Consider the following 27284-nt stretch of genomic DNA (forward strand, 5'->3'; position numbering starts at 1 on the left):
CCCCCCCCCCCCCCCTCACTAATTTCAGTTTACCTCCTGTCGTTTGAAGCGCGATCTAGATTTTCGTTTCAAAACTGCGTGCTCCATAGAGTACGGTGAAACGCCATCTACACGCTGTGCTTTGAAACATACACATTTTATAGAGTACTCTGCAGTTATTATAGCAGCCGTCCCCAAAACGGTGGCGCGTCGAACGACGGGAGGCGGGCCTTGGGAGCAAAAGAGATGGGTACTGCTTATGGAGTCAGCATCAACAGGCGGTTCCGCAACTGAGCTAATCTACTAGCGTTGGATACACTATAGATAGACGCGATCAAGTGTTCGAACGCCAGAGGTACAAAACCTTTACTCTGGAGTGTGATGAAGTAAATTTTGGAACACAACCGAAGTGATACAAGCTCGAGTGACCGGCACTTGCGTGCTTCGTAAGCTGCGTGCCAAGTCACGTTCCTCGAACTGGTTACCAAGCTTCGTGCGAAACACGGATTCCCCCGTGACGTCTTTTCTCGTCAGTCAGCATAACGTATAGTGAAACGCGATGAAACGGTGCTGTGTGAATCCAGTAGGTCGTGATGATGGAAGTATGGGAGGCGAGAGGAAGAGAACACGCCAGCGCTTAGGAGGAAACGTGGAAGCTCAAAATAGTAGGGTCATAGCTGAGGGGCGACTGCAAGATGTGCAAACTTCGCGTTCCTTTCTCGCTGGAGGTCTAGCCTTGGCAGGGCTTTCTTTCAGAGACGCACGACGATTCTCGCGTCATCGATGCATGTAAAGCGTATAGTTCCCTTTTGCTACATAACCACGACGCAGCACACATTACATTCTGTGTTGCCACCAAGTGTTAGCGGTAATGCGTTACGTTTTTTCGGCAACGCGTGACGTACTTCTTACTTTTCAAAACAATAACGGGTAGCGTGCTTACGTTACTTATTTCGAGTAACAAGTAACGTAGTTAGGTTACCTCCCAAAACAAAAAATTACATTTCAATTGTTTTGTGTGCGTTTTAGGCCCTAAGCTATGTGAATGTTTTAGTTTTAATTTGTTTTTGTTTCATTTTTTTGTGAACATTTAGGTGAAACTTTAAGGAAATAAGGTAATTATGTTCAGTTTCCGCGAAGACATATTGTGCCGTCAAATATGGCGCATATATATATATATACGCATATCTGTAAAGTCAAAACAATAAAAATGTTAATTCATAATTTAAAAGTTAACGTAAAATTAATGTACGGTACATTTGATCGGTAATGGTAACCGTAACGCGTTTATTTTATTTTGAGGTAACGTAGGTCGGTAATGCGTACCTTTTATTCCCAGGTAAAGAGTAACATATTTTGTTATTTTTTTTTGGTACCGCCTACAAACTGTGGTTGTCACTGCCATTTTTACACGATATTGAGGGGGAGCGGTCGGCACCTACTATTTTATATCTTGAAGATGCGATTACGATGCCGTACGCCTGAGCGGCCTTGAAGTTCAGCACTACTTGGTCTAAAGAGCAGTCCGCGCTGTCCCTGATGAGCGCCAACTTTCCCTTGAGGTTTATAGACTGGAGCTTCTTGCAGCCGTTTTGTGCCGTGAAATTTACCATCTTGACGTATTCCTGAAAATTCCATGAAACTTTAAAGCGACAATTTCGGCAAGGTTTGTGACTTAACTCTAACGCGGCACTTCTTTCGACCTCGAAAAACTTTTTGGCGTAAAATGATCACGTTATTCGCTCCGTATACTCTAAAATAGAATCTAGTTCAGCGCAGGCGCTGCTAACAACGTCCACCAATATGACGCCCCGTGAACAGCCCTCGCAGCTGCGCTATACTATCGGATCTAGTTGCGCATTATCGAATTATGTGCACCTACGTCATCTCCTTTTTCCTGCTCTACCCGAACACATTGCGATGTAGCTTGTTTCTTGTATGTTTTTTTTTTAATTTTCTTATAACAAACTACCACTTTTTAGGCTTAGTTCTGTTGGTGGACAGATCAAAATAAAATTATTATATAAATGTTGCTCATTCAGGCCTAGACGACACGTTGAGTATCTTTTAATCCATATACCGTATCTGCACCACTAAGCAACCAGTAATAACCGAGGTCGTCGTTCCTATATAAATTTTAACGGGCTGGATTTATTAATTTGAACGTTAAAATTACAAGTAAAAATATTCTTTTGTCTCTTTTTTTATAGTTTCCCCGAAGTGACTGTAGCGTCTTCGCACCAAGCAACTTTTGCCGATTTTAGGTCGGTAGTGCTCCTTATAGCCTCGTATTCTGGTTTTCGATGCGCCAGATATTGTCAGAGTTGGGCGATTCCCTTAGAGGACAGTGATTAAAGTCGAACTACAATCCTAATGTTCACTGAGGAATTAGATGTACTCGAGTCCAGGCCGATTGCTCACGTTCTGCTCTTGTATACGGGCCATCCTCATCATAGGATTTCTTTTCCTTTTTTTCACAGAATTATTGTCATTTTTTACTCCAGTTACGGCTTATTTGTGTGCAACTGCGTGCTTTATGAAGCAAAATGAAAGCACGGGAAATTGGCTACCAATACAAGCTTGTTGCCCAAATGCGTGCTAAGATGATGTAGATATGATTAGAAGAGGGAGAGAAGAGGAGAGAGAAGAAGTAGACGTGAACAAGCGCACGAGGAGAGGAGTGAGCACGGTATAGAGCCAGCGGTCGGCATCCAGGACTTGGCGCTTGGGCGATTCCCCGAACCAGGACTGGGCCGCCAGGCCATAGGCAACAACCAATACCGACTCGTCGACACCCAAGCATGTATGATTCTCTGAAGTTTCCGGCGGGCCGCTATTATCAATCGGTTCAAGACCGAAAAGCAAGCCAGAACTCTCGCACCCCGACACTCCACCATAATCCTGCTTATCCAGCTCCCATCATCACTTCGCCTGGATGCAATCAAAATGACGACGACACCCCATTGTCTTAAATCTTCGGAGTGATTTGGACTGAACAAAAACCCCACTGCTCTTTGTAAACAGTTTGATTTCTAGGTATTTTTCGTCTTTCTTAGCACGAATGACCAATATTCTAAGTCTCGTCTCTGTTTTCTTAACATTTTTCTTTACTGATTCTAGCCTTCCTTTACAATACATTGTCCCAAATGACAGTCTAGATGTCTGGCCAGTCACATTTATAAATTGTTCGTGAACTCTTGTTGACAGCGAACCTTCTTGTCGCTAATTTTGCAAAATCAAACTTGGAGCTCCTTTTGTACAATTATTAAAAGTGCCACAGACAAGTAAGAACGACGTTCCTTGGCCACCGATTATTGAATGCGGTGAAAAGTAATTTCTACACTGTAAGTAAAAAATGCGCAATATAAACGAACTCTGCTCATGATTAGAAATAGTGCAACGTCCACGCGAGATGTCTATAATCAAAACGGTCGATGCCTGCCAGAAAACAACAAATCCCCCACGTTGGGGACCGTCAAGCACAGATGGAGGCGAGAGAGTTGTTTAATGTCAAGTTAGAAGGAGCATAAAACGCATAAGACGAAAGTCAAATGACCTGCCCCTGTAGCTCACCGACTCCTCTGGGGTTTCTGGCAGCTCTTTGAACTTCTCGAAGTATATCATGCAGAACATTCGGCTGTTGGTGATGTTGGGCAGTACCGAAATCACGGAGAACTTCCCGCATTGAACCTGCACGCAGGCGATCACAGTAAGGTACGTACTAGACAAGAGAGCGGGCCATCCGAGGTCTCATTTACAAACAAGCCCGCGTGCGGGGCGTGGGCATTGCGCTTGCGCAGGAACCAGATTGCCTCTGCGCAAGCGCCCTACCAATAGCAGCGCCACCTCAGCAACGTGACGTCAAGATCACGTGTTGGTGTATAGGGTGTATTCACTGGCGGCCATAGCTGAGCCTGCGGCTGCTGAGCGCGTGCTGATGGCGAGCTTCTTCAGTTCTTTTGCAACGTAAATTCCACACCATAAGTATTCTGCCGGTTTTAGTAGCCTATAAATGTCAGATCGTTCTGATCATGCTCAGTGAACAGCGCACTCAAAAAGCACATTCATGTGCACTTTAACTCCAATCAACGTTCATCCCTTCATGAATTCGAGCAATATTAAGGGACGATCGTTATCATCACATCTTTTCAGAAGGAAACGACGTCTTTTTGCAATCGAAACTGCATGGCACCGACCTCACCAAGCGTTCGGCGCATGCGTGGTGCCGCAACATCTTTAGTTCACAGGAAACTGGCGGCAGTTCTCGAGACACCTCGTGCCGTCTCATGGTCTGTACGCGCAGTGCTATGGCAAGGTTGTCCCATGTGCAGCGAGTCTAAAGTTCCCTCGATGCATTGCGGCAGCGGCGGTGTAATGAAAATGGCTGGTGATATTGGTCAATTTTTTGTTGACTGAACTGGCTAAATACCTTATACTGATTGGTGTTTCAAGTTCGGCGCTGTGAAATATACATGCAGGAGATTCGAGAGAACGTTAGGTCAAATTCGAAGCTTACGTGAGACACGAGCAGTGAAGCCAGGATCGCCAGGACCCGCTGCATGTCGCAGCGCGGGCTGTGCAACGTCCTCATCGTTTTCACACCAACCTTGCCGCGAGTCCAAACCCCAGGATACCCGTGCCGAACAGCATAACATCCGCGGTGGCTTCTTGAGGCGAACGAGTAACCGAGAAAGCTATTGAAAGCGTTTCCTCGCAACCGTGGCGCGCTCGATTTTATGGCAGGCCATATTTCGCAGCGAGACAACTTGTCGAAGCTTCGGTTGTGACGACCGCCGGCTGCGGTCCTACCTCAAGTTATACCGACGAAAGGGCTCCATCTCCACTTGCCGTTCGTGCACCAACGCCAACTCGTTATTGTGAGCGCTGGTGGTGCGCGCTGGGCAGGCTGGGGCCAGGCTTTGAACCACAGCATGGCGCCACCAATCAGGGCAGTAACTTATATAAGAAGCGCTGACCAGGGCGGGTTTTCTCGAAGCGATGGTAAACCCATTTTGGTAAACCACGGTGCCTAGGAAGGGAAAAGTACCTAGGTACTGTTATAAACGGCTGGATATGGAACAACAATAATTATTTTTGATTGGGCAATAAGATGCGCCATCTATCGGTAAAACAAGCCAGTCATTTTGTTTATCCTCTTTTTCCGCTGGTTGTCGTCGATCTAGTATGGTATTTTAAGTCAAAATATAGTAATGTTGTACTTGAAGACCAATTTATTTGTTTCCGATGGTACGAAGAAATTTTAGCTACTATGCTAGAGTTTGCCGACGAATATTCGAAAATGTAAGAAATATTTCCTTCAATATGTTTCGCCATAAACAACGCATAACTTTCCCGTGTTTCTTCCAGTGTGGCAACGCCGGTGCTGTAGTCTCGTTTTCGTTCCTGGCGACGCACGTTTCTGCGATTCCTGCTGATCTCAACTGTTTGCCCTCCCTTCCGTTTGCCCAACCGATTCACCGGTGACGAGAAGCTAAGCTTCTCGTCACCGGCTTCTCGTCACCGTTGAATTGCTGGTCGCCGGGGATATGTAGAAACCTCAATGCTGTCGGCATACTGTCGGCGCACTGTGAACAAAAAAAACAGTACAATGTCTCAACTGTTCACCCCGAACGAAGACTTTATTGAGGATAACCCCCTTTCTCCGCAAAGTAATCGCTGCTCACGAGTTGGCGTGCATAGTGTAACAAATTAAACATCTTAGTTTAAATATGTACCAACACTCGTTCGCAAAACATTTTTTTTTACTCACCATAAAAACACTTGCAAGGCTTATGTACCGTCATATGTCTTGGATCTCGGACTGCTGAAGAGTGATGCGTTCGCGGAATGCTGCCGTCGGTTAGTTTAGTAGTCCCTCTGAACTATCGCTTTGCTTGACGTGCTGATGAGTTTGATGGTGAGTCATAAACATAACAGCCAGATCGAAATGAATGTTCAGCAGAACCAAGCAGAACTATTAGCCCTCATTAAAGGTGTATCCACACGACGGACCGGGCCGCGGACTGATTGATCACGTGATGCGCGGCCCGCGGGCTGGCCGGCTGCAATGAGCATCCACATGGCGGACCAAAAGAGCAGACGACAGAGTGAACGCGCCGGTCTAACCCTCGACCTCACAGCTCCGCCAAACGCATGCAGCGAGCTGCTTTGAGGCTATTTGTAAGGAGCCAAGCTGGAGGTTGAACGAAAGAGACGTTCGGCCGCGGTGGCCAAACGTCCCACAGAGCGAGGAATTGCTCCACGAGCGCGATGAAGTAAAAAGTTGCATCGTCGCACCATGCCGCCATCGTCGCACAACAAAAGGTGTGTCTCCTTCATGGAGAATAGAAGGGTAGGAGAGGGCATGACGTCAGCCGCGTAGCCTCCACAAGCCATGCTCCCTTGACGTCTCGCCTCTTTCTCATTTTCCTCCTTACTCTCCTCACTTGCCATGCCGACGTGACCACATCACGTGACCATAGCTAGCCTTCGTCTTGCTATGGGGTACTGGAATACACCACAGTCTAGCATTCGCTCTGATAAAACCTACCGGACGGAGCGCGCGCAAGCCTGGAAGGAGCCGTTCTACAATCAACCATCCATCTCACACGTGACATGTCACGCGCACCAATCGCCAGAGAGATCTGCGGTCACGCTGGGCACAAAATCGTTTAAACTTTTTATGACTAGGCTTCACCAATATTGCAACGTGCCCCCTCCTAGTACTTCTAACCTCCTTGGTCTCCTTTGTCTTCAACAGTTGGCGCCAAAAGGGCACGACTTTGGATTTGGATTCCAATCCAGACTTAGCACTTCAATTATACTAAAAACGCCACGGTCCGCCGCCAAGGTCCGGGCGAGAAAAGTCACTAGGCATTCCTCACAAGCGCGGGCCGCGGACCGCCGGCGGACCTCGAAAACCGGTGACGTAAGATCACGTGATGCGCGGCCTGCGGACCAAAACAGCAATTTGGTCCGTCGTGTGGATACACCTTAAAGGTGTATCCACACGACGGACCGGGCCGCGGACCGATTGATCACGTGATGCGCGGCCCGCGGGCCGCCCGGCTGCAATGAACATCCACACGCCGGACCAAAAGAGCAGACGACAGAGCGAACGGGCCGGTCTAACCCTCGACCTCACCGCTCCGCCAAACGCATGCAGCGAGCTGCTTTGAGGCTATTTGTAAGGTGCCAAGATGGAGGTTGAACGAAAGAGGCGTTTGGCTGCGGTGGCCCTGGCGTTGAATATTGAGGACGAGGACGACTTCAGTGAACCGAAAAAGGTATGGGGACATCTTTAGATGGTTATTTGAGTAGTCGTCGCGACTATTGTCCCACAGAGCGGGGAATTGCTCCATGAGCGCGATGAAGCAAAAAGTTGCGTCGTCGCACAACAGAAGGTTTGTCTTCGTCTTCGGAGAGGAAGAAGAGGAAGTGAACTGGAAGAGACGCACGTCCTTAACGCTCCGTATATTTCTTACTTTGAAATATCGCAAAATTCGCCCTAACCTTGCGACAAAGGCCTCAACGCCCCGGCGAACTTCGTCGGTAAGCGTGCAAGCTCCACGTCCTCGACTTTCAAGGGAATTACGACTCTCACGGAGCCAAGAGTCGCCGCCCTTCGCTAGGCCTAATCCACTCTATGGCCTAGCGAGGGGTGCGGCGTCCCAGTCTGCCAGAGTCTCAGCCACTATGGCTTCAGCTGGGCCCCGTTCCCAGTCTCTTGACCTCTTTTCAACTCCCGGACCCACGGACGGTGACCCTATGAACTCGGCCATGTTAGGAAATGGAACAATAGAGGCATCACTCCACCTCACAAGTGATACCACCACCACATGCAACCAAACCAGGGCTCTGCCTTGCGCGCAGTCTACGTCTTCCCGCGTAGGGAACGCCCCAAAAGACGCGTCCTTACCCGAGAGCAACCGAATGGACACAGACCGAACCTTGAGTGACGAAGAAACAGCAGTCAACGAGGAAGAAGGCTGGATGCCCCACACCAGACGAAAACCGCAGAGGAAAATAGAGCCCTCGCAGCTCCGCACCGAACGGATAAGTCGGCCCCGTTACATCCTCTCGATTAGGCCACTGAATAAGACGCATGTACATAATATACCAAAGCAGGCCATTACGACGGCCCTAGAACTTACGGCGCGGAACTGGCAAATAGCAAATCTAGCTCTCTATCGTTACGATCCCATTGCGAACTGCGTAAAGGTGACAGTACGAGACGAGCAACATGCTGATAAACTCTCGAAGCTAATGACGCTCACAGGCAAAACGCAAGGCAAGGAACAAACATATGCGGTACAGATAGAACGAATGCCAGATCGACAGCCTAAGGGAAGCAAGGGGGTCATCAAGGTTAGACCAGATCAGTCGCTGGACTACATTATGGACCACCTCCGATGTGAGACCGCTACCATTCTTGACGCCAAAAGACTCGGGAAAACCGATATGCTGCTCATCACCTTCGACACTGAAAAGCCTCCCTATAAGATCGTCTTCGATTACGAACTATTAAGGGTGTACGACTACCGCCCCAAGCACATAGTGTGCTTCAACTGTCACGGGCTGGACCACATTGCCAAGCACTGTCCTGAGGACTCGGTTTGCCGAGACTGTGGTCGTCCCCAGCATCCCCCGGATCCCGATTGCATAGGGGACCTTTTCTGCGTCGCCTGCCAAAAGCCCGGCCACATCTCGCTGAACTCGGCCTGTCCGAGCAGACTTATTCAGGCACCCCCAGAAGCTACGACACGTAACGAGAATTCTAAGACGGTGACATGGGCAACAGTAGCTAAGTCCAAAACTACTTCGGATAAGCCAAAGTCGCAGGTAAATGAATATCAAAGACAAATCGATGAACTGCGCCTCGAAAACCAACAGCTACGTATCAAACTGGAGCAGCTGGCGACGCAGTTGTCAACCCAATCTTCTGTGAGTGGGGAAGTTGTGACGGAAAACATTTCGAGTACAACGCAGAGAAAACCTCGAAGCAGAACTCGCACACCGAGAGCACGTAGCAGCACTCCAAAGAGACGGCCCGTGCCCAAGGTACCCATGCCAACGAACGAAATGTCCATCGTCCAAATTCTAGGCATCCTCCGGCAAGAGAGACACACAGAATCACGCAAACTTGAAAACAGTTTCCGAGAGGAACTCACGACATTAACCACTACCTTCCATGAGCAGCTAGAGGCAGTAATGACAGAACTCCGACAAATCACACAGAGGGACGACGTGAAACGACGCAAGCTTCCCACTGAGGGAAAATGAGCAAGTCGCTTACCTGCCTTCAATGGAACTGCAGAAGTTACATCCAGACCGGAACAACACTCAGGGGACGTGTAACCCACCTACAACCGATTGCGATTTTTTTACAAGAAACACGAGGCCCATGCCATATTCAAGGATACAATACGATCCAACACAATACGATTTTACACTTAGATCCTGTCACACAACAACCAAGAGCTCAGGGTCAAGCGGCCCTACTGACCAGACGGGACTGTACTTCGATTGAACTCCCCCTTCCCAATATCAGCAACGACTACCGCGAAGTGATCGCCGCCAAAATTCAACCCCCTGGGCAGCAACCATTTGTTGCTGTTTGCGTCTACTACAGGCCAAACACAGGGAGAGCACGACAGGATGACTTTCAGTGGGTACGAGACATCCAACAACGGGCGGGTTCCCACCCCATCATAATTGGGGGTGATTTTAACGCCCAACACCCCGCATGGGGCTACCGCAAAGCAGACCCCAGAGGCAACGCCCTTCACGACGCCATGGAAATGTCCGCTCTCGATTTGGTTAATGCACCTGACACGGCCACAAGAGTGGGGCTGCACTCCCGACAGCGCGACACCACACCGGACCTTACCTTCGCGACTCCAAGATTTGTCCGTAAATGGGACACAATGTCCATCACCTGGGGCCGTGATCACTATCCGATCCTCATTACCCTTAACCGCAAGAAGATGTGAAAGCGAAGCGCGCACGCGCGTATCGACTGGAACATTTACCGCCAGCTTACGCAGCAACAGCCTTTCGATTCCTTCGAGCAGCTCGCCAGCATCATATACAGCGCTAAGCCCGCGGCGTCAGAGATGATTGAATGCGACGAGACAACAACGTGCATGAACGCACACCTTGCAAACCTCTGGAAAAGAGTACATGAACTCACGCACCGGTACCGCTATGGTGGTAAGCGCCACCGCGATCTCATGCAGCTTAAAAATCAGTATAAAACCATACAAGCCCACCAGCAGCTACTTGAGACGGAGACGTGGCACTCCACTTGCGCGAAGCTCGGAGAAATTCCTGGGCTTCAGCGCCTATGGGGCATTCTCCGCAGCATGCTCGGGAAGAAGAAAGGACAGCCCCCACTGAAAGTCCTTCTACTGCAAGGCAACCCAGTGGAGGTGGAAACGAAGGTAATACGGACCTTCTTCCCGCACGCTCGCGACAGCCCAGCACCCGATCTTCCGGAGCGAACAATAACAAACCTTGATCCAGGGCTTGACGCTCCCTTCACCTTGGGGGAGCTTACCGCGGCACTATTGAAAAGTAAGGCCCGCTCAGCCCCAGGACACGACAACGTCAATTGGCAAGACCTTCGAAATCTTCCTCTTTCAGCACAACAAAAGCTACTTGACATCATTAATGACACCTGGGAACAGGGCTCTGTGCCTGATACACTCAAGCTTTCGCTCATATATCCGATACCTAAAGGCAACAAGGACCCCACCAAGCCCGAGAACCTACGCCCCATATCACTTACGTCAACGATATGCAAACTTATCGAACGAATGATATTCGCCCGAATGCAACACTACCTCGAATACGTCCAACCGGGCCTTCACCCGGCGCAGGCAGGCTTTCGTCCCAACATGGGTACGCACGACTGCCTCTGGCTTCTGCGGCGAGTGATCAACAGGAAATCCCGGAAACTCATGCCTGACTATGTCCTGGCCATTGACATGCGAAAGGCCTTTGACAACGTTCGGCAGGAAGTCATCCTTCATGAACTGGCTCAGAGATATCCCAGCCAACGAGCCTACAACTGGATTCGTTCTTTTCTTCACAGTAGACCCATACGCCTTCACGGAACCGCACCGGGGTGGACGCCATGCACATTCTACCTTGACAGAGGCGTGCCCCAAGGCTCTATACTCGGGCCAATGCTTTTCAATCTCGCCATGGCAAGGGTAGCGGATGCCTTGGAACGAGACACCACGGCACGATTTACTATTTATGCAGATGACATTACAATATGGACTGAAGCTAGCGACCACCTAGATGAACAACAAATGCAAACTGAACTACAAGCAGCAGTCCTAAGTCTAGAGAAAACCCTAGATGAACTGGGGCTGCAACTATCACCCGCGAAGACCGAACTCATCAGCATAGACGGAAAGCGCGTCACCAACCCGCGGAAGCAAATCACCCTTGTGCTCGGCTCGGCACCAATCACCTCAGCAAATGGACATATTCGCATCCTTGGCGCCCAGATCGCTAGCTGTAATAGCACACACAAGTGGATTCAAACATTACGTAAGAACTGGACACCCCTCCTTCACGCCGTCCGCCGCATGTCCAACAAGTATGGCGGGGCGCGACAAAGCTCAACCGCAACCCTTGCGCGTGCGGTTGCAGTAGGCAGAGTCCTCTATGGGGCGCCGGTATACGAACTCTCTCCGAAAGACCTACGCGACATAGAACAGTTACACAGAGCCACCCTGCGTACAGTAACGGGGCTGCCCAAGCACACTAGGATGACCCTCCTCCATCAGTTGGCACCAATACCTCCGATCCAGACCATCATTACCGAAGCCTGTATCCGAATGCAGTCCCGCTTGGACAACTCCTACCAGGGAAAGCTGACAATCCTATGGGACCAAAGGCGACGGTGCGATACAATGCCGGACGTCAGTGGGATCATTTCACCGTGGGAAACTCCCCCGCATGGAAGCTTCACCAACCGCCCTATGCTCAGATTGGCCGCAGAGGCTAGGCGCAGCCGAAGCTGCCGGCACGCTAGCAGTGCAGACATTGTCAACGTCTATACGGACGCAACGGCAAGAAACGACAGAGTCAGCATGGCCTGGATCTGCGACACCGACCCTCGCATACAAGGACAGCACTCATGTGCTCTCCCACAGGGCACCGCACTCCATGCGGAACTCCTCGCCATTTGGGGAGCACTGGAGGACGTACAGAACACAGCCTTCACTGACAGAGACGCGACCCTCCGACACCAATATCGCATCTTAACCGACTCCTTCGCAGCGGTCCAGGAACTATCCTCCTCCACCACGGAAGACGCCACAGCGAATCAAATTAGAAAAAGACTGCAGATGCTTCAAGAATTTGGAATTAAGGTAAACATACTCTGGACCCCAGGACATACAGCGAATGACGGGGGTAATGCTGCGGCGCATGCAGCAGCCGTACAGGCACGCGGGACGGACCACACTTACGCCACCCCGCACCCCGACAATCCCACACTCAAGACACCTTATCACCTGGATCCAACCGAAACACCCTTGAACAGGCATATAACGTACATGCACTTCATTCGCACCTCCATAAAGACCGCTAGCAAACAGCGTATCATGGAAGCTACACCCCAGACGCCTGTCATCAAAGGACTTTCTAGGCAGCAAGAAGTTTTTATAAACAAAGTCATCGCGAACGCGGCCTACACACCACACATAATCAGTAAGTGGCAGCCGCCACCTGTGTCAGCCGCACCACCAAGATGCAGCCACTGTCTCCAACAGTGCCGCGCAGATTTGTGGCATCTTATAAAGTACTGTCCTGCCTTCGCACGGGGCCGAGACCGCATCGACGACCTACAAGTGACCTCTCTTGCAGCCCTTACTGCTATTATACAAACAGACGATGATGCCCAAAAGGCGGTCGCAGATCATGGAAAAATCAGTGGCTTATACCGAGCGGTGTAGTGCGAGTGGACTGCCCTAGTCCACTCGCGCTACACCCCCTCGACCCCTCCCCCTCGACTCGCGCTACCCCCTAAACCCCCTCCACTATACCCTCCCCCCCCCCCCCCCCCTTCCCCTTCTTCCCCACTGCGGCCTCGAGCCATCCTTGTCATTAAAGGAATCAATCAATCAATCAATTCTTCGTCTTCAACAGTTGGCGCCAAAATAATACGACTTTGGATTTGGATTTCAATCCAAACAACAAAAGTCAGCTTGTTGCCAGACTTAGCGCTTCAATTATGCTAAAAACGCCGCGGTCCGTCGCCAAGGTCCGGGCGAGTAAAGTAGCTTGGCATTTCTCAGAAGCGCGGGCCGAGGACCACCGGCGGACCTCGAAAACCGGTGACGTAAGATCACGTGATGCGCGGCCCGCGGACCAAAACAGCAATTTGGTCCGTCGTGTGGATACACCTTTAAAGGTGTATCCACACGACGGACCGGGCCGCGGACCGAATGATCACGTGATGCACGGCCCGCGGGCCGCCCGGCTGCAATGAGCATCCACACTCCGGACCAAAAGAGCAGACGACAGAGCGAACGGGCCGGTCTAACTCTCGACCTCACAGCTCCGCCAAACGCATGCAGCGAGCTGCTTTGAGGCTATTTGTAAGCAGCCAAGATGGAGGTTGAACGAGAGAGACGTTTGGCTGCGGTGGCCCTGGCGTTGAATATTGAGGACGAGGACGATTTAAGTGAACCGAAAAAGGCATGGGGACATCTTTAGATGATTATTTGGGTAGTCGTCGCGACTATTGTCCCACGGAGCGGGGAATTGCTCCATGAGCGCGATGAAGTAAAAAGTTGCATCGTCGCACAACAAAAGGTTCGTCTTCTTTGTCTTCCACAGTTGGCGCCAAAAAGAAAACGACTTTGGATTTGAATTCCAATCCAAACAACAAAAGTAAGCTTGTTGCCCGACTTAGCGCTTCAATTATACTAAAAACGCCTCGGTCCGCCGCCAAGGTCCGGGCGAAAAAAGCGCTTGGCATTTCTCACAAGCGCGGGCCGCGGACCGCCGGCGGACCTCAAAAACCGGTGACGTAAGATCACATGATGCGCGGCCCGCGGACCAAAAGAGCAATTTGGTCCGTCTAGGTACTGCTCCTCCCTCGGCGCCCCTGCTCTCCCAGTCACGTGACCTGGAATTCCCCCCTCTAGGGACAATAGTAAACTTTAAACCACGGTTCGCGTTCGAGAAAACGGGCCCAGGTGCTGTTCACTGATCTCTTTGACAATTTGCTGGATCGCACTTTCTCGCTTTGCACTGGGCCAATATTCCCGGTGTTTTGTATGTCCCGGTGAAGTGTGGGTGATTCAAATTTAAGTTTAGTTAGGTTTTTGGATATAAGCTGTGTCTTTATGTGAACTTCAAAGCAAAAGCAAAAAAACAAAACAAAAAAACAAAACAAACACAAAGTCAAAGTTCAGAAAGAGGAGGAAGTATTAACCACAGATGGTAGTCCAGCGGTATGTCTGTCTCTTTTTCTTTTTATATTCTATTTTCCTAAGTTCAGCTGGCCCTATTATAGTATTATGCACCAACAAGCTCAACTACAGCACGTTACACTGGGCCATAGCCTCCTCTATACTCACAGAGCCTGGCAGTTCGATGACGAAGCCATAGAGTGCCCGGTCGCAGATTTAGAGCGCGAGGATCTGGTAGCACAAAGTATTTCTCGGGAGTTCGGTGCTCAGCGCACAGCTTTTGTAGTGGCGAGGACCCGAAACATAGTTTTCAAACCCAACAAGAGAGAAGCGGTAGCCCGACGAACGCGAAAAGCACGAGCGGACATTCCATCGCTCGGGACAAGTGTGTTTCGGCGTCTCGCCGCAGCGGGGCGCCCGTTACATGACTCTTGTCGGGGCTAGAGAGGCGCTTGCTCCAGTCGGGGGTAGGATTCTCTTTCACCCATTTAGAAAAAGGAGAGCTAGTGAACTGGACGCTACCAGGTCTCACCTTTGCGGATGACATCGTACTTACAGCGGAAAGTGTAGAGTCACTACAACAGCTTTTAGTCATTTGTGTAGAAGAGGCGGATGCGCGCTGCCTTCGCTTCAACAGCAAAAAGTCGGCAGTCGTGCAACTAGCCGGACCTGAAGAGCCGCGTCTTGGTCACTGCGTGCTGAAGGGCGAACGAATCCCCCTGCAAGGCACCTATAAGTACCTGGGTAATCTACTCACAAATAAGCCAGAATACTTAGCGGAACACCATCCCCACCTCAGAAAGACGGCCATGCGAAACACAAGTGTCCTTCGCAAGCGTAACCTATGGAGCTGCAATCGATTTCAGGTTACAAGGGAACTCTGAAAAGCAGCCATGGTCCCTGGCCTAACGTTTGCTAATGCTGTTGTGTGCATTCCTGGAGGCATGAGGGACATTCTGGAGCGCCGGCAGCGCGAAGTTGGGAGGCAGGCCCTAGGCTGCCATGGCATGGTGGCGAACGAAGCTGCCCAAGGAGATCTTGGATGCTCATCGTTTGAAGCCAGAGAAGCAGCTAGCAAGATCGGCTACGACGGGCGTCTGCGACTCATGGACCGAGGACGGTGGGCCAAACGACTATTTCTGTACATACACCTGACAGGGATACAGACAAAGTTGAGAAAGCGACTGTACCAGCTGGAAAAGAAATATGGCTTCTTTACTGTGCCCGTGGCTGCCACTACAGAGCAAAAGTGGGAACTGGAGGTGCGGAAGAGAGTGCGCGAGGAAGAGGCTGTGCAGTGGTCGGAGGCGGCCCGCTCAAAGTCAACCCTGCAAGTGTACAACCGCTGGAAAAATGAAATATCGACAGAGACAACCCTGTATGATAATAGCCTGGGCAGCCGCCTGCTTTTTGAAGCACGTGCGGGAGGGATAAGAACGCTAGTGTACAGGCAGCGTTATGACCAACAGGTACAATCAACATCATGCCGGGCATGTGGCGAAACCGAGGAAACTATCAAGCATATTGTGCTCTCCTGCCCAAGTCTCGTACCAAGACACCCGGTGGATTGGGGCCAGGCGCCAGACAACGGGCTGCATCTAGACGAGGCACATTCACACGAACAATTTCTGGCAGAAGCCGTCGGCTTCCGAGTTGGGGACACAGGCAGGGATGCTGTGTGCTGGCCCAGTGCGGACTTAAATCGCGCTACAGTGGCACTGCAGCCCAGCTGGAAGTGCAGCGACGCAGTCGAGAGGCCTAAACGGAGGCTGGAGGACTGGTGGCGAAGAATGCAACAGTAGTGCAATTTTTTTTTTCTCTCCGTTTTTATTCGGCTAGGTCTGATTTCTATTCAAACCGCCCGCTTCAAAGGGAACAGCCAAAAAATCATCATCATCATTGTCTGCCGCTCTACCTTTTCACTTTCGGTGGCCACGTCACGTGACGATCTGCCAGGATTTGTCAGTATTGGCGACGTGTGCGATCGGAAGTGTCGCAATGGTCGGCATTCCACGATTGGCCGAATGCTGATTATGACGTCAGCGAAGAAGAGGAACGTGAGGACTTTAATTTTGACGGTTTTGACAGTGTTAGTTCAAGAACGCTATGATTTCAAGCTTCCGCCATGCTAAAAGACCCTTTTCAGAATTCAGTCTGGCCACTTTGATCACTATCATCATCATCTGAAAACGGCATATGTGCTATACTAATGGCGGCCTTCTGTTTACTGATGAAGGAAGAAGTTAGAGATGCTCCTAAGCAGATGATTCGAGTTCATAATTACTTACAGCGCGACTGGGACAGGGACAGACAGAGGAGAAAACACAGGACAAGCGCTGAACTAGCAACTGATTCTATTGAAAAGAAAAGACATGTGATACTGCTGCTGCTCGCGCAGGCATGCCCCTCCGTGGCCCTGGCGCTTCTTCTTTCACTCAATACGAAACCGGCCAAGTTATCCGAGATCCAAAAAGCCGATCTCGCTCTTCATCAAAGTCACTGTGGGCTGGTTCACACACAAGGATCCGGTTTGTGTTAAGTGGTACGTCTCCATCATTTCTCGGGGTAGTTTGTGGTTGTGTCGGAACATCTTGTTAAAAAAGGGTTGGCATCCGCAATCCCGGCAATGCATCGCGAGATGCGTGTGAGCGGTTCCTTTCATAGAACTGTGGTGTTCTCGTAGAATTATGTTGAGGCAACGCCCAGTCTGTCCTATGTAGGTACGCCCGCAGGAAAACGGAATCTTGTAGACCACGCCTTCTATGCAGGCGACAAACTGACATTAAACATTAAACATTAAACTGCATTCCGTGTTTGATGCTGCAGCCACTGTGAGACTTAGGATCGTTATTTCTCGCGCGTTTGTTGACTGCGGAGCACACAGAGCTGAGCTTGTGGCAGGCGGAAAAAACAACATTCACGTTGTATCTTGAGGCGACTTTCTTGAGTCCGTGGGAAAGGCGGTGGATGTACGGTATGACTAGGTTTTCTTTTTCTCTTTCTGCTCGAGGTCACGTTGCTCGATCGCGGGATCTGTTTTAAGGTGTTTCACGATTTTTTCGCAAGCTGAAGGAATGACCGAATTAGGATATCCCGAATCCTTGAGCCGTTGAATTTGGGACATGAAGCTGGAATTCAAATTGTGGATGCATGGGCTTGTTAGAGCAGTCCTCAGACAGGAAAATGCGATGCCTTGTTTGACGAGTTTGGAGTGGGCTGATTGAAAGTTAAGAAGAGCCTTCGCTGTTCTGGGACTGTAACACCAGCAAACATGATCGTCCCCCACTTCGATGCGGAGATCCAGGAACTGAATGAGGTTTTGTTTTGGGGCTTCATAGGTGAAGTGAAGTCCTAGCCCTTTTTCCGTGAAGATCTTCAGCACATCGTCAAGCTTCTGCTCGAAATTAGCCCTCTCAACGAACACCAAATAATCGTGTACGTACCTAAACACTTTTTTGGTGTTTTTCTCCAAGCAGGGTTCTAGATCCCGATCGATCTTGCCTAGGAAGATGTTACTGAGCACAGGATCGAGCTACCCTAGACCCTGTGCATACGCCGGACTTCTGTATGTACACCTTGTCCTGCCATCCGATGAGTGTGGACTTTAAATAAACGGACAGGAGTTCGAGAAAGTCTTCTACCGTAATCCCGCATCGCGTCCTGAAGGCGCTTTCGTCGTTGTGTTCTGTGATGCACTCCTTGACACTAACCATGAGGTCGTCGTGTGGCATGGAATAATATAATTCTTCAACGTCGATGCTGAACGCGCTGCACCCGTGTGGGTTACTGACATTTAGAAAGTCAACAACCGTCTTGGAATTGGGGACGCAGATTGGGTCTACAATATGTAGGGAGTCGAGGTGCCTTTGCAAAAAGCCCGAAATTGCGTGTAACCAAGAATTCCGCTCGGACACTATGGTGCGAAAGGGGACTCCTGGTTTATGGGTTTTTGCCACGAAAAATACGTCTAACGTGAGGTTTTTTCCTTTCTTTGCTCCTGCAGCAACACTGGTCAGGTTCAGTTGGTGAAGAAATTTGATGGTGGATTCCTTCACCTTGGCGGGACGATCGGAGACCGCTCTAAAGTATTTTAGTACTGCTGTTGTTGCTTTTTTGGAGAACGTGCCGTCGGGTATGATGACAAAGCACCCTTTTTTGTCGGACAATATTATGTTCATGCTGTTGGACGCGAGAAAGTCAATCACGGGCTTGAGGCATTTGGTTCTTCGGCACCCTCCTTCGGATCTCCACAGGACGTCCACACAATCAGCAACGCACCTTGGTCTGTCCTCTTCCGGTATTGCTCGTAAGATGGATCTCGACATGACCAACTTGTCTACTCTTCTGAGCATGGGCTCGAGGCAGAACTTAGGTACTTTTTTAAAAAAATCTTTAGGTGACTGTCTGGGACTTGAAGATCCCCGAGGATGACAACGTTACCTTCTTTGGCCTTAGTCCTCTTCTTGGGAGGCAGTGTAAGGCGCACCTGGGTCCAAAGAAACTCAGTAACCTGGGCAGAGGTCCTTGACCATTCTCGAAAAAGGCGGGATGCTTGAGGATGAGTAAGCCCCCGGGAACAAGCGATACGGAGACAGTCCTTAAAAAAGCGGACCTGCTGCCACCACTCCGAACACAAGATGCGACACAGCCTGTGGAGTGCCTCGGAGACGGAACCATCCACCCGCAAATGACTTGTAAATCCGGGGGGCACGTGGAGGATCTAGCGTACCAGGATGCGGTCCTTGCCTTGCAAACATAGACAGCGACGAGGGATGATAAAATAGCGGGATTATGTACAAAGTCTTGAGAACACAGAAAAGAGCCCCTTGTAGAAGAAATGAAACCTAGCAAAATGGACAATTGGGCGAGTTGGTAAGAGTTCATAATTACTTACAGCGCGACTGGGACAAGGACAGACAGAGGAGAAAACACATGACAAGCGCTGAACTAGCAACTGATTCTATTGAAAAGAAAATATATTGTAGTATTTACATTTGTCGGTCTTTTTAGTTTTGTCAAAGATGGCATAACAACGGACATCAGTTCTGTAATAAAAGAAGGTGCCACGCGCTGCCGGCCTCGAGGCCAGCGCTCGGTCAGACGTTTTGCCAACACTCGAACAGGACGGTTGTCTTTCCTTTCGCCACCGGGTAAACCAGACAGGGTTCACTCGGGAAGACGGCTTCTCCTGCTCGGCCATGGAACACCGGCACCTCCGTCCGATGAGTCATAGCTTTAGCGCCCCGTAGGCGTAATAGTACATTTTGGCGACGAGGATGGGATTTCTTTAGTTTGAGCTGAATTTTTGTAAGCTTGTTCGAGTAGTTGGCAGCGCTCCGCGTCCCGGTCCAGTGGTTTGGAATACCGGCGCGTAACAGATTTTCTTTCGTTCCCTGGTTCCATATTTTTTTTCGTGTTTTTTTTTGTTGGTTTATGAGATTTTCGCGCGTTAAATGATTTTTGCGTTCTCCTCCTTTAGTGCGATCAGTTCGCGTGGGACATTATTTTGTTCAATCTTCACTGGGGTTCTCAGTTTGTTCCAACCTTCGAGATGACTTCATCTTCCTCTTCCATTGTGGTTGGTTCGATGGCATTCCCACCGCCGGCCGTGTTTTTGGCTGTTCCTGGTCCACCGATAGTTGCTTGGCCAGCGTGGAAGCGTGGGTTTTTGACATACCTTGAAGCATCGGGTTTGCAGTGTGTCGAACCGTGTCGGAAAAAGGCGATTTTATTTTCACTATTGGGTACGGAAGCCCAGCGTATTGTAGACGCATTTCAATTGTATGAGACTCCTTCTGCAGAAGGAACCGATGAGTTCCTGATTTTCTTAGAGGCCGTTGGCAGGCATTTTGAATTTTCTGGTAGTGTTGCTCTTGAGCGCCAGAAACTGCGCGCCTTGGTACAGCGTCCCGGACAGTCAGTCACCGAGTTTCTTGCCGAATTACGACATCAAGGCTCGTTCTGCGCTTATGGAAACGCTCTCGACGAAAGACTCTGTGGGGTGTTCTTGGAGGGTTTGGAATCCAGACGCGTTCAGGATCGCCTCCTGCGGGAATGCGAGGGCAGCGAGGTACCGACCTTATCTCGAGCTATTCAGTTAGCACAGCAGTTTAAGCAGAGGGCGAAAACAGCCGCGAGTTTCCGGAGACGAGAACAATCGCAAAAGACTCGGCGGAGATTCAGCGAATCGGGGAAGGACGTCTGCCAGGAACCCAAGATGGCGGCACAGCGTCGTCATCTTCATTCGAGCATCGCCAAGATGACTACGCCGGATACCCCTCGTGGCATCAACCTGGCTATCCCCTGTCCCAGCCTGGACCCAGAATGCCTTGGCTCCCATTGGCCGCTGGTCACGTGCCCCGGTTTTCGGCGCGGGTGTTCCAGCCTCGACGAGATCGTGACCTTGCCCCTCCTCGAACTGGTGGAAACGCAGACGGCAGCGCTTGTTATTTTTGCGGACGCCGCAGCCATGACTGGGCGCTTTGCCCGGCGTCCCAGGCAGCTTGCTTCCTATGCGGGAAGCTGGGACATTTTGCAGTGATGTGCCAGAGTCGTCGCCCGCCGTCGGCGGCCTTCGCCTACGACCGCAGACAAGCGTCGTTTCCTGTCCAGGGCCGAGGTTCTCGGCGAAGCTTCGCTGACCGACAGTCCCGAGGAGTCAGGACCAACCTGGTGGGCATGGTCGACCCACCGCCGGCTCCAGAGATCCTACCAAGTGTTACGTTCGCGGAGGATCCACTACCCGTCGAGACAACTGAGAGAGGAGAGGGTGGCATCGTTCGTCGAGATGCATTCATGGCCGAAATCACGGTAAATGACACACCTCTTCGAATTCTTGTTGATACTGGTTCATTCGTATATATTTTAAATGAGCGTACCTTTAAGGAAGTTAACAAGAATAACAAGATAAGGTTATACCCACCGTCGAGGACCCTCGTCCACTATATGCAAGACACCATCCCTGTGCTCGGATGTTTTGTGGGACAAGTAAATTTTAAGGATTGCTGGACATCGCTGGAATTTTACGTAACCAGGACGGGACGTTCGTTGCTCGGAATCGACGCGGTCCGAAAAATGAAACTTGTGCTGAATGGTGCTAAGTACGAATGTTTGTACGCTAATGCAGCTCACGGAGGAGGAGCACCGCAGTGGAATGTGAGGGCCACGCCCAATCCGCCGCGGAGAACTACAAGTGTGATCCGTGAGCATTACTGGTGGCCTCTCATGAACCAACATATAAAGAACAAGATAGAAAACTGTACAGTGTGCCACTCAACTGACAAGACAGTGAAGGCTGCGCCGGCTCCTCTGCAGCCCATCCAGTTTCCTAGTCAACCCTGGGAAAAGCTCGGCATTGACATTGTGGGTCCGATTGATCGTGCACCACCCAGTCAAAGATTTTTCATTGTCCTAATAGACTACTACTCTAAGTGGCCAGAAGTTCAAGCCACGTCGTCGGTAACGTCAGCGACCGTCATCAGCTTTCTGAAGAATGTTTTTTCACGTGAAGGACTTCCCTGTGTGATTGTTTCTGACAATGGGGTCCAATTCACCTCTCGAGAGTTTCAGGATTTTCTACGCCAGAATGGTATTAAACATAAGAAAACATCGTTCTATCATCCTCAAAGCAACGGGCAGGTTGAAAGGTTTAATCGCGTTTTGAAATCTTGGCTTCAGTTGGCCGTTGTGCAAGGTCGTTCCCTTCCAGACGCCGTTCGGGACCACCTGGAAGCATATCGTCGTACGGTACATCCAACAACAGGGCTCGCACCGTCTATTCTTCTGCATGGAAGAATTCACAGGTCAAGACTAGATGTACAGGGTATGCCAACCCACGAAGTTCCTGCTGACCTTCCAGAGAGACGGGCTCAACTCCAACAAAGAGTCGACAGGTATCAGCAACACATGAAATCTTACTCGGATCATCGTAGAGCGGTGCGAACACCTCGGTTTCACCCGGGCCAAGCTGTCCGTGTCTTCAAGCCCATTCATCAGAATAAACTTCACAGTAGATACACTGAACCACAAATGATACAAGCACAGCTAGGACCTGCAACATATCAACTAGCTGATGGTAGAAGATGGAATGCAGCGAAACTCACAAAAGCTGCACAACTGCCTTCGATACAAGTTTCTGACCAAGGCTGGGATGACGATGATGATGATGACGATAGAGGTTCTAGTGAACTCGCAGCGTCTGGTCTCTTGAGGAGACCCGGTTCTCCTGCTGCACGGGTGGCAGGTACAGCCCGCCATGCAACTCTGGGTTCTCCCAAGAGGCAAGATCTTCCTGCTGCATTCACTGGTGTCCATGGTCAAGGTCTCGCTGTGGACCCCGGGCATCTTGTGGCGCCCGGCAGCACTCCAGTGCCAGGGTCTCCTGCTACTGGTCCTGGGCCTGTCCTTCGGCGTGTTCCTGTTCCTGGGCCTGTCCTCGGGCCTGCTTCCGTTCCTGGGCCTGTCCCCAGGCCTGTTTCAATTCCTGGGCCTGTCCCCAGGCTTATTCCTGTTCCTGGGCCTGTCCTCGGGCCTGCTTCCGTTCCTGGGCCTGTCCCCGGGCCTGTTCCAATTCTTGGGCCTGTCCCCATGCTTATTCCTGTTCCGGGGCTTGAGCAGCCTGTGCATGAAAATATTGAACTGCCCATCTCCGATCTGGACGCTTTCCCAGATCCCCGTGATGAACTTCTCAGTGTTCCTTTGCCGAGGACGAGTAGTCCTCTGGACGCTCGTTCCAGCACGCCATTGTCGACGCCTCCACTTGAAGACTCCGGTGACGAGAACACAACGGAATTACACGCACCACCTTCGACCTCTGAGTCATCTAGAGCTCCTAACATATTTTCTCAGCCACGAACAGCACAAAGTCGACCAATACGCAAAAAAAGACTTCCACTGAAATTTAGGGACTACATCCTCGCAGTTGGTAATGGTAGTTTGGACTCAGACTCTGAATTTAGTGACAATAATTAGAAAGGTTTTGTAATTCTTGCCAGTTAGGTTTTCTGATAGTTGTCATTTGTCATGAGCAATGTTTACTTGCTATAGGAAATAAATCAGTCACTGTCATAGAAAATCCTTGGCCAAGGAGAAATGTCCATGACAAACACAAAAATACCAACATATAACACCACTAACAAAATAACAACCAATACTGCACATGTGTCCTGGACATTTTTGAAATAAGTGGAATGTGCGGGTTCATATACGCATGGTGTTCTCTCTTTTTTTTTTTCAACAAAGGGGGAAAGCTTTATATGTAGACTTCATGAGACGATGAAACTGGTTGAACTTTTCGGAGTGTTGAGAGGTCGCGAGTGAGAAATGGAACTCTTTTCATTTTCGTGTTAAAGTGCACAAAGTTTTATAGATAATGAATATTTTCCGCAAGGTGATTAACATTTTCACTTAGGACATTTTGTATATTCGTTAAGTTCGGAGACGTGTTAACTTTAGTAATTTGTTAAAAGGTTGCAAAGCGTTTAACGTACGTTCTTATTCTACACCTCTCTCATAAATCATTGAAGGAAGGGAGAGTGTAGTATTTACATTTGTCGGTCTTTTTAGTTTTGTCAAAGATGGCATAACAACGGACATCAGTTCTGTAATAAAAGAAGGTGCCACGCGCTGGCGGCCTCGAGGCCAGCGCTCGGTCAGACGTTTTGCCAACACTCGAACAGGACGGTTGTCTTTCCTTTCGCCACCGGGTAAACCAGACAGGGTTCACTCGGGAAGACGGCTTCTCCTGCTCGGCCATGGAACACCGGCACCTCCGTCCGATGAGTCTTTCATAGCTTTAGCGCCTTGTAGGCGGAGTAGTACAGATATGTGATGCTGCTGCTGCTCGTGCAGGCATGCCCTTCCGTGGCCCTGGCGCTTCTTTCACTCAATACGAAACCGGCCAAGTTATCCGAGATCCAAAAAGCCGATCTCGCTCTTCATCAAAGTCACTGTGGGCTGGCTCACACACAAGGATCCGGTTTGTGTTATGTGGTACGTCTCCATCATTTCTCGGGGTAGTTTGTGGTTGTGTCGGAACATCACTGTAGTCTTGTTAAAAAGGGGTTGGCATCCGCAATCCCGGCAATGCATCGCGAGATGCGTGTGAGCGGTTCCTTTCAGAGAACGGTGGTGTTCTCGTAGTCTTATGTTGAGGCAACGCCCAGCCTGTCCTATGTAGGCACGCCCGCAGGAAAACGGAATCTTGTAGACCACGCCTTTTATGCAGGCGACAAACTGCATTCCGTGTTTGATGATGCAGCCGCTGTGAGACGTAGGATCACTATTTCTCGCGCGTTTGTTGACTGCGGAGCACACAGCTTGGGGCGGGCGGAAAAAACAACATTCACGTTGTATCCTGAGGCGACTTTCTTGAGTTCGTGGGAAAGGCGGTGGGTGTATGGTATGACTAAGGTTTTCTTTTTCTCTTTCTGCTCGAGGTCACGTTGCTCGATCGCGGGATCTGTTTTAAGGTGTTACACGATTTTTTCGCAAGCTGAAGAAATGACCGAATTAGGATATCCCGAATCCTTGAGCCGTTGAATTTGGGACATGAAGCTGGAATTCAAATTGTGGATACATGTGCTTGTTAGAGCAGTCCTTAGACAGGAAAATGCGATGCCTTATTTGACGAGTTTGGAGTGGGCTGATTGAAAGTTAAGAAGAGCATTCGCTGTTCTGGGACTGTAACACCAGCAAACATGATCGTCCCCCACTTCGATGCGGAGATCCAGGAACTGAATGAGGTTCTGCTTTGGGGCTTCATAGGGGCTTCACATCATTCCGGTTTGGTTAAAACGACAGTTATACTTTACTCTTGTTCATTCTCGTTTAAATTACTGCAGTTTGGTATGGGGTACGTGCTCACAGACCTGTATATCCAAGCTGCTCATTCTACAGAAAAGAGCAGTACGGTCAATTGCCAATATCTCATATAAGGAACACTCTAGCCCATATTTTATCAAGTATTCTCTTACTACGGTAGAACAATCACTCATTCAAAAACTGGCAATTTACATGTTTTACAAAATAAAAGCACACCCTCAGTTTGTACATGAAAATTACATCAACAATGCATCAATATACTCATTTCGCCATACCCACTACACTCAGTCCAGAGTACGCACAAACTACGGTAAACAAAGAATACTTAATCAGATCGCACAGCTATTAAACAACCACCCTGAAATACTGTCCATGATAAATAATTCCAATGCAATATACACATTTAAACGAACACTGAAAACGTACTTTTCAGGTATAACATGATTTATTAAAGTTTCCGGCCGCATTTCTTTTGTTATATCAATGTATCTTAGTGTAATCCCACTATTAGTATTTGATTGTTTTTGTTCCTATGTTTCTGTACGTTGTGCTGCTGACTGTACAGGGGGATGGAGCACTGTCAGGCGATTTAAATCGCCTTTTGCCCCATCCTCCTAGACACTTGTCTGAATAAAGAATATTATTATTATTATTATTATTATAAGTGAAGTCCTAGCCCTTTTTCCGTGAAGATCTTCAGCACATCGTCAAGCTTCTGATGGAAATTAGCCCTCTCAACGAACACCAAATAATCGTCTACGTACCTAAACACTTTTTTGGTGATGTATTCCAAGCAGGGTTCTAGATCCCGATCGATCTTGCCTAGGAAGATGTTACTGAGCATAGGAGCCACCCTAGACCCTATGCATACGCCGGACTTCTGTATGTACACCTTGTCCTGCCATCCGATGAGTGTGGACTTTAAATAAACGGACAGGAGTTCGAGAAAGTCTTCTACCGTAATCCCGAATCGCGTCCTGAAGGCGCTTTCGTCGTTGTGTTCTGTGATGCACTCCTTGACACTAACCATGAGGTCGTCGTATGGCATGGAATAATATAATTCTTCAACGTCGATGCCGAACGCGCTGCACCCGTGTGGGTTACTGACATTTAGAAAGTCAACAACCGCCTTGGAGTTGGGGACGCACATTGGGTCTACAATATGTAGGGAGTCGAGGGGCCTTTGGAAAAAGCCCGAAATGGCGTGTAACCAAGAATTCCGCTCGAACACTATGGTGCGAAAGGGGACTCCTGGCTTATGGATTTCCGCCCGCCACAAGCTCAGCTCTATGTGCTCCGCAGTCAACAAACGCGCGAGAAATAACGATCCTAAGTCCCACAGCGGCTGCAGCATCAAACACGGAATGCAGTTTGTCGCCTGCATAGAAGGCGTGGTCTACATGATTCCGTTTTCCTGTGGGCGTGCCTACATAGGACAGACTGGGCGTTACCTCAACATAAGACTACGAGAACACCACAGTTCTCTGAAAAGAACCGCTCATACGCATCTCCCGATGCATTGCCGGGATTGCGGATGCCAACCCTTTTTTAACAAGACTACAGTGATGTTCCAACGCAACCACAAACTACCCCGAGAAATGATGGAGACGTACCACATAACACAAACCGGATCCTTGTGTGTGAACCAGCCCACAGTGACTTTGATGAAGAGCGAGATCGGCTTTTTGGATCTCGTATAAGTTGGCCGGTTTCGTATTGAGTGAAAAAAGAAGCGCCAGGGCCACGGAGGGCACGCCTGCACGAGCAGCAGCAGCATCACATGTCTTTTCTTTTCAATAGAATCAGTTGCTAGTTCAGCGCTTGTCCTGTGTTTTCTCCTCTTTCTGTCCTTGTCCCAGTCGCGCTGTAAGTAATTATGAACTGTTACCAACTCGCCCAATTATCCATTTTGCTAGGTTTCAATTCTTCTACAAGGGGCTCTTTTCTGTGTTCTCAAGACTTTGTACATACTCCCGCTGTTTTATCATCCCTCATCGCTGTCTATGTTTGCAAGGCAAGGACCGCATCCTGGTACGCTAGATCCTC

At 49.6% G+C, this 27284-nt stretch overlaps 1 protein-coding gene across 1 annotated transcript; it reads left to right on the plus strand.

Annotated features, from left to right (window-relative positions):
* Nucleotides 1-10094: 10094 nt before the first annotated feature.
* On the plus strand, nt 10095-12953 carry LOC120844329. The gene has a single exon (XM_040216063.1). It carries the CDS (start codon nt 10095-10097, stop codon nt 12951-12953), a length of 2859 nt encoding a protein of 952 aa, XP_040071997.1.
* Nucleotides 12954-27284: the final 14331 nt, after the last annotated feature.

This window comes from Ixodes scapularis, unplaced genomic scaffold, assembly GCF_016920785.2.
Source record: "Ixodes scapularis isolate PalLabHiFi unplaced genomic scaffold, ASM1692078v2 PGA_scaffold0__279_contigs__length_252992795, whole genome shotgun sequence".
In the NCBI taxonomy this organism is placed as follows: Eukaryota; Metazoa; Arthropoda; class Arachnida; order Ixodida; family Ixodidae; genus Ixodes; species Ixodes scapularis.

Bases quoted from the DNA above. Each gene is read 5' to 3' on its own strand.
- LOC120844329 (XM_040216063.1), top strand. From the start codon at position 10,095: ATGATTGAATGCGACGAGACAACAACGTGCATGAACGCACACCTTGCA.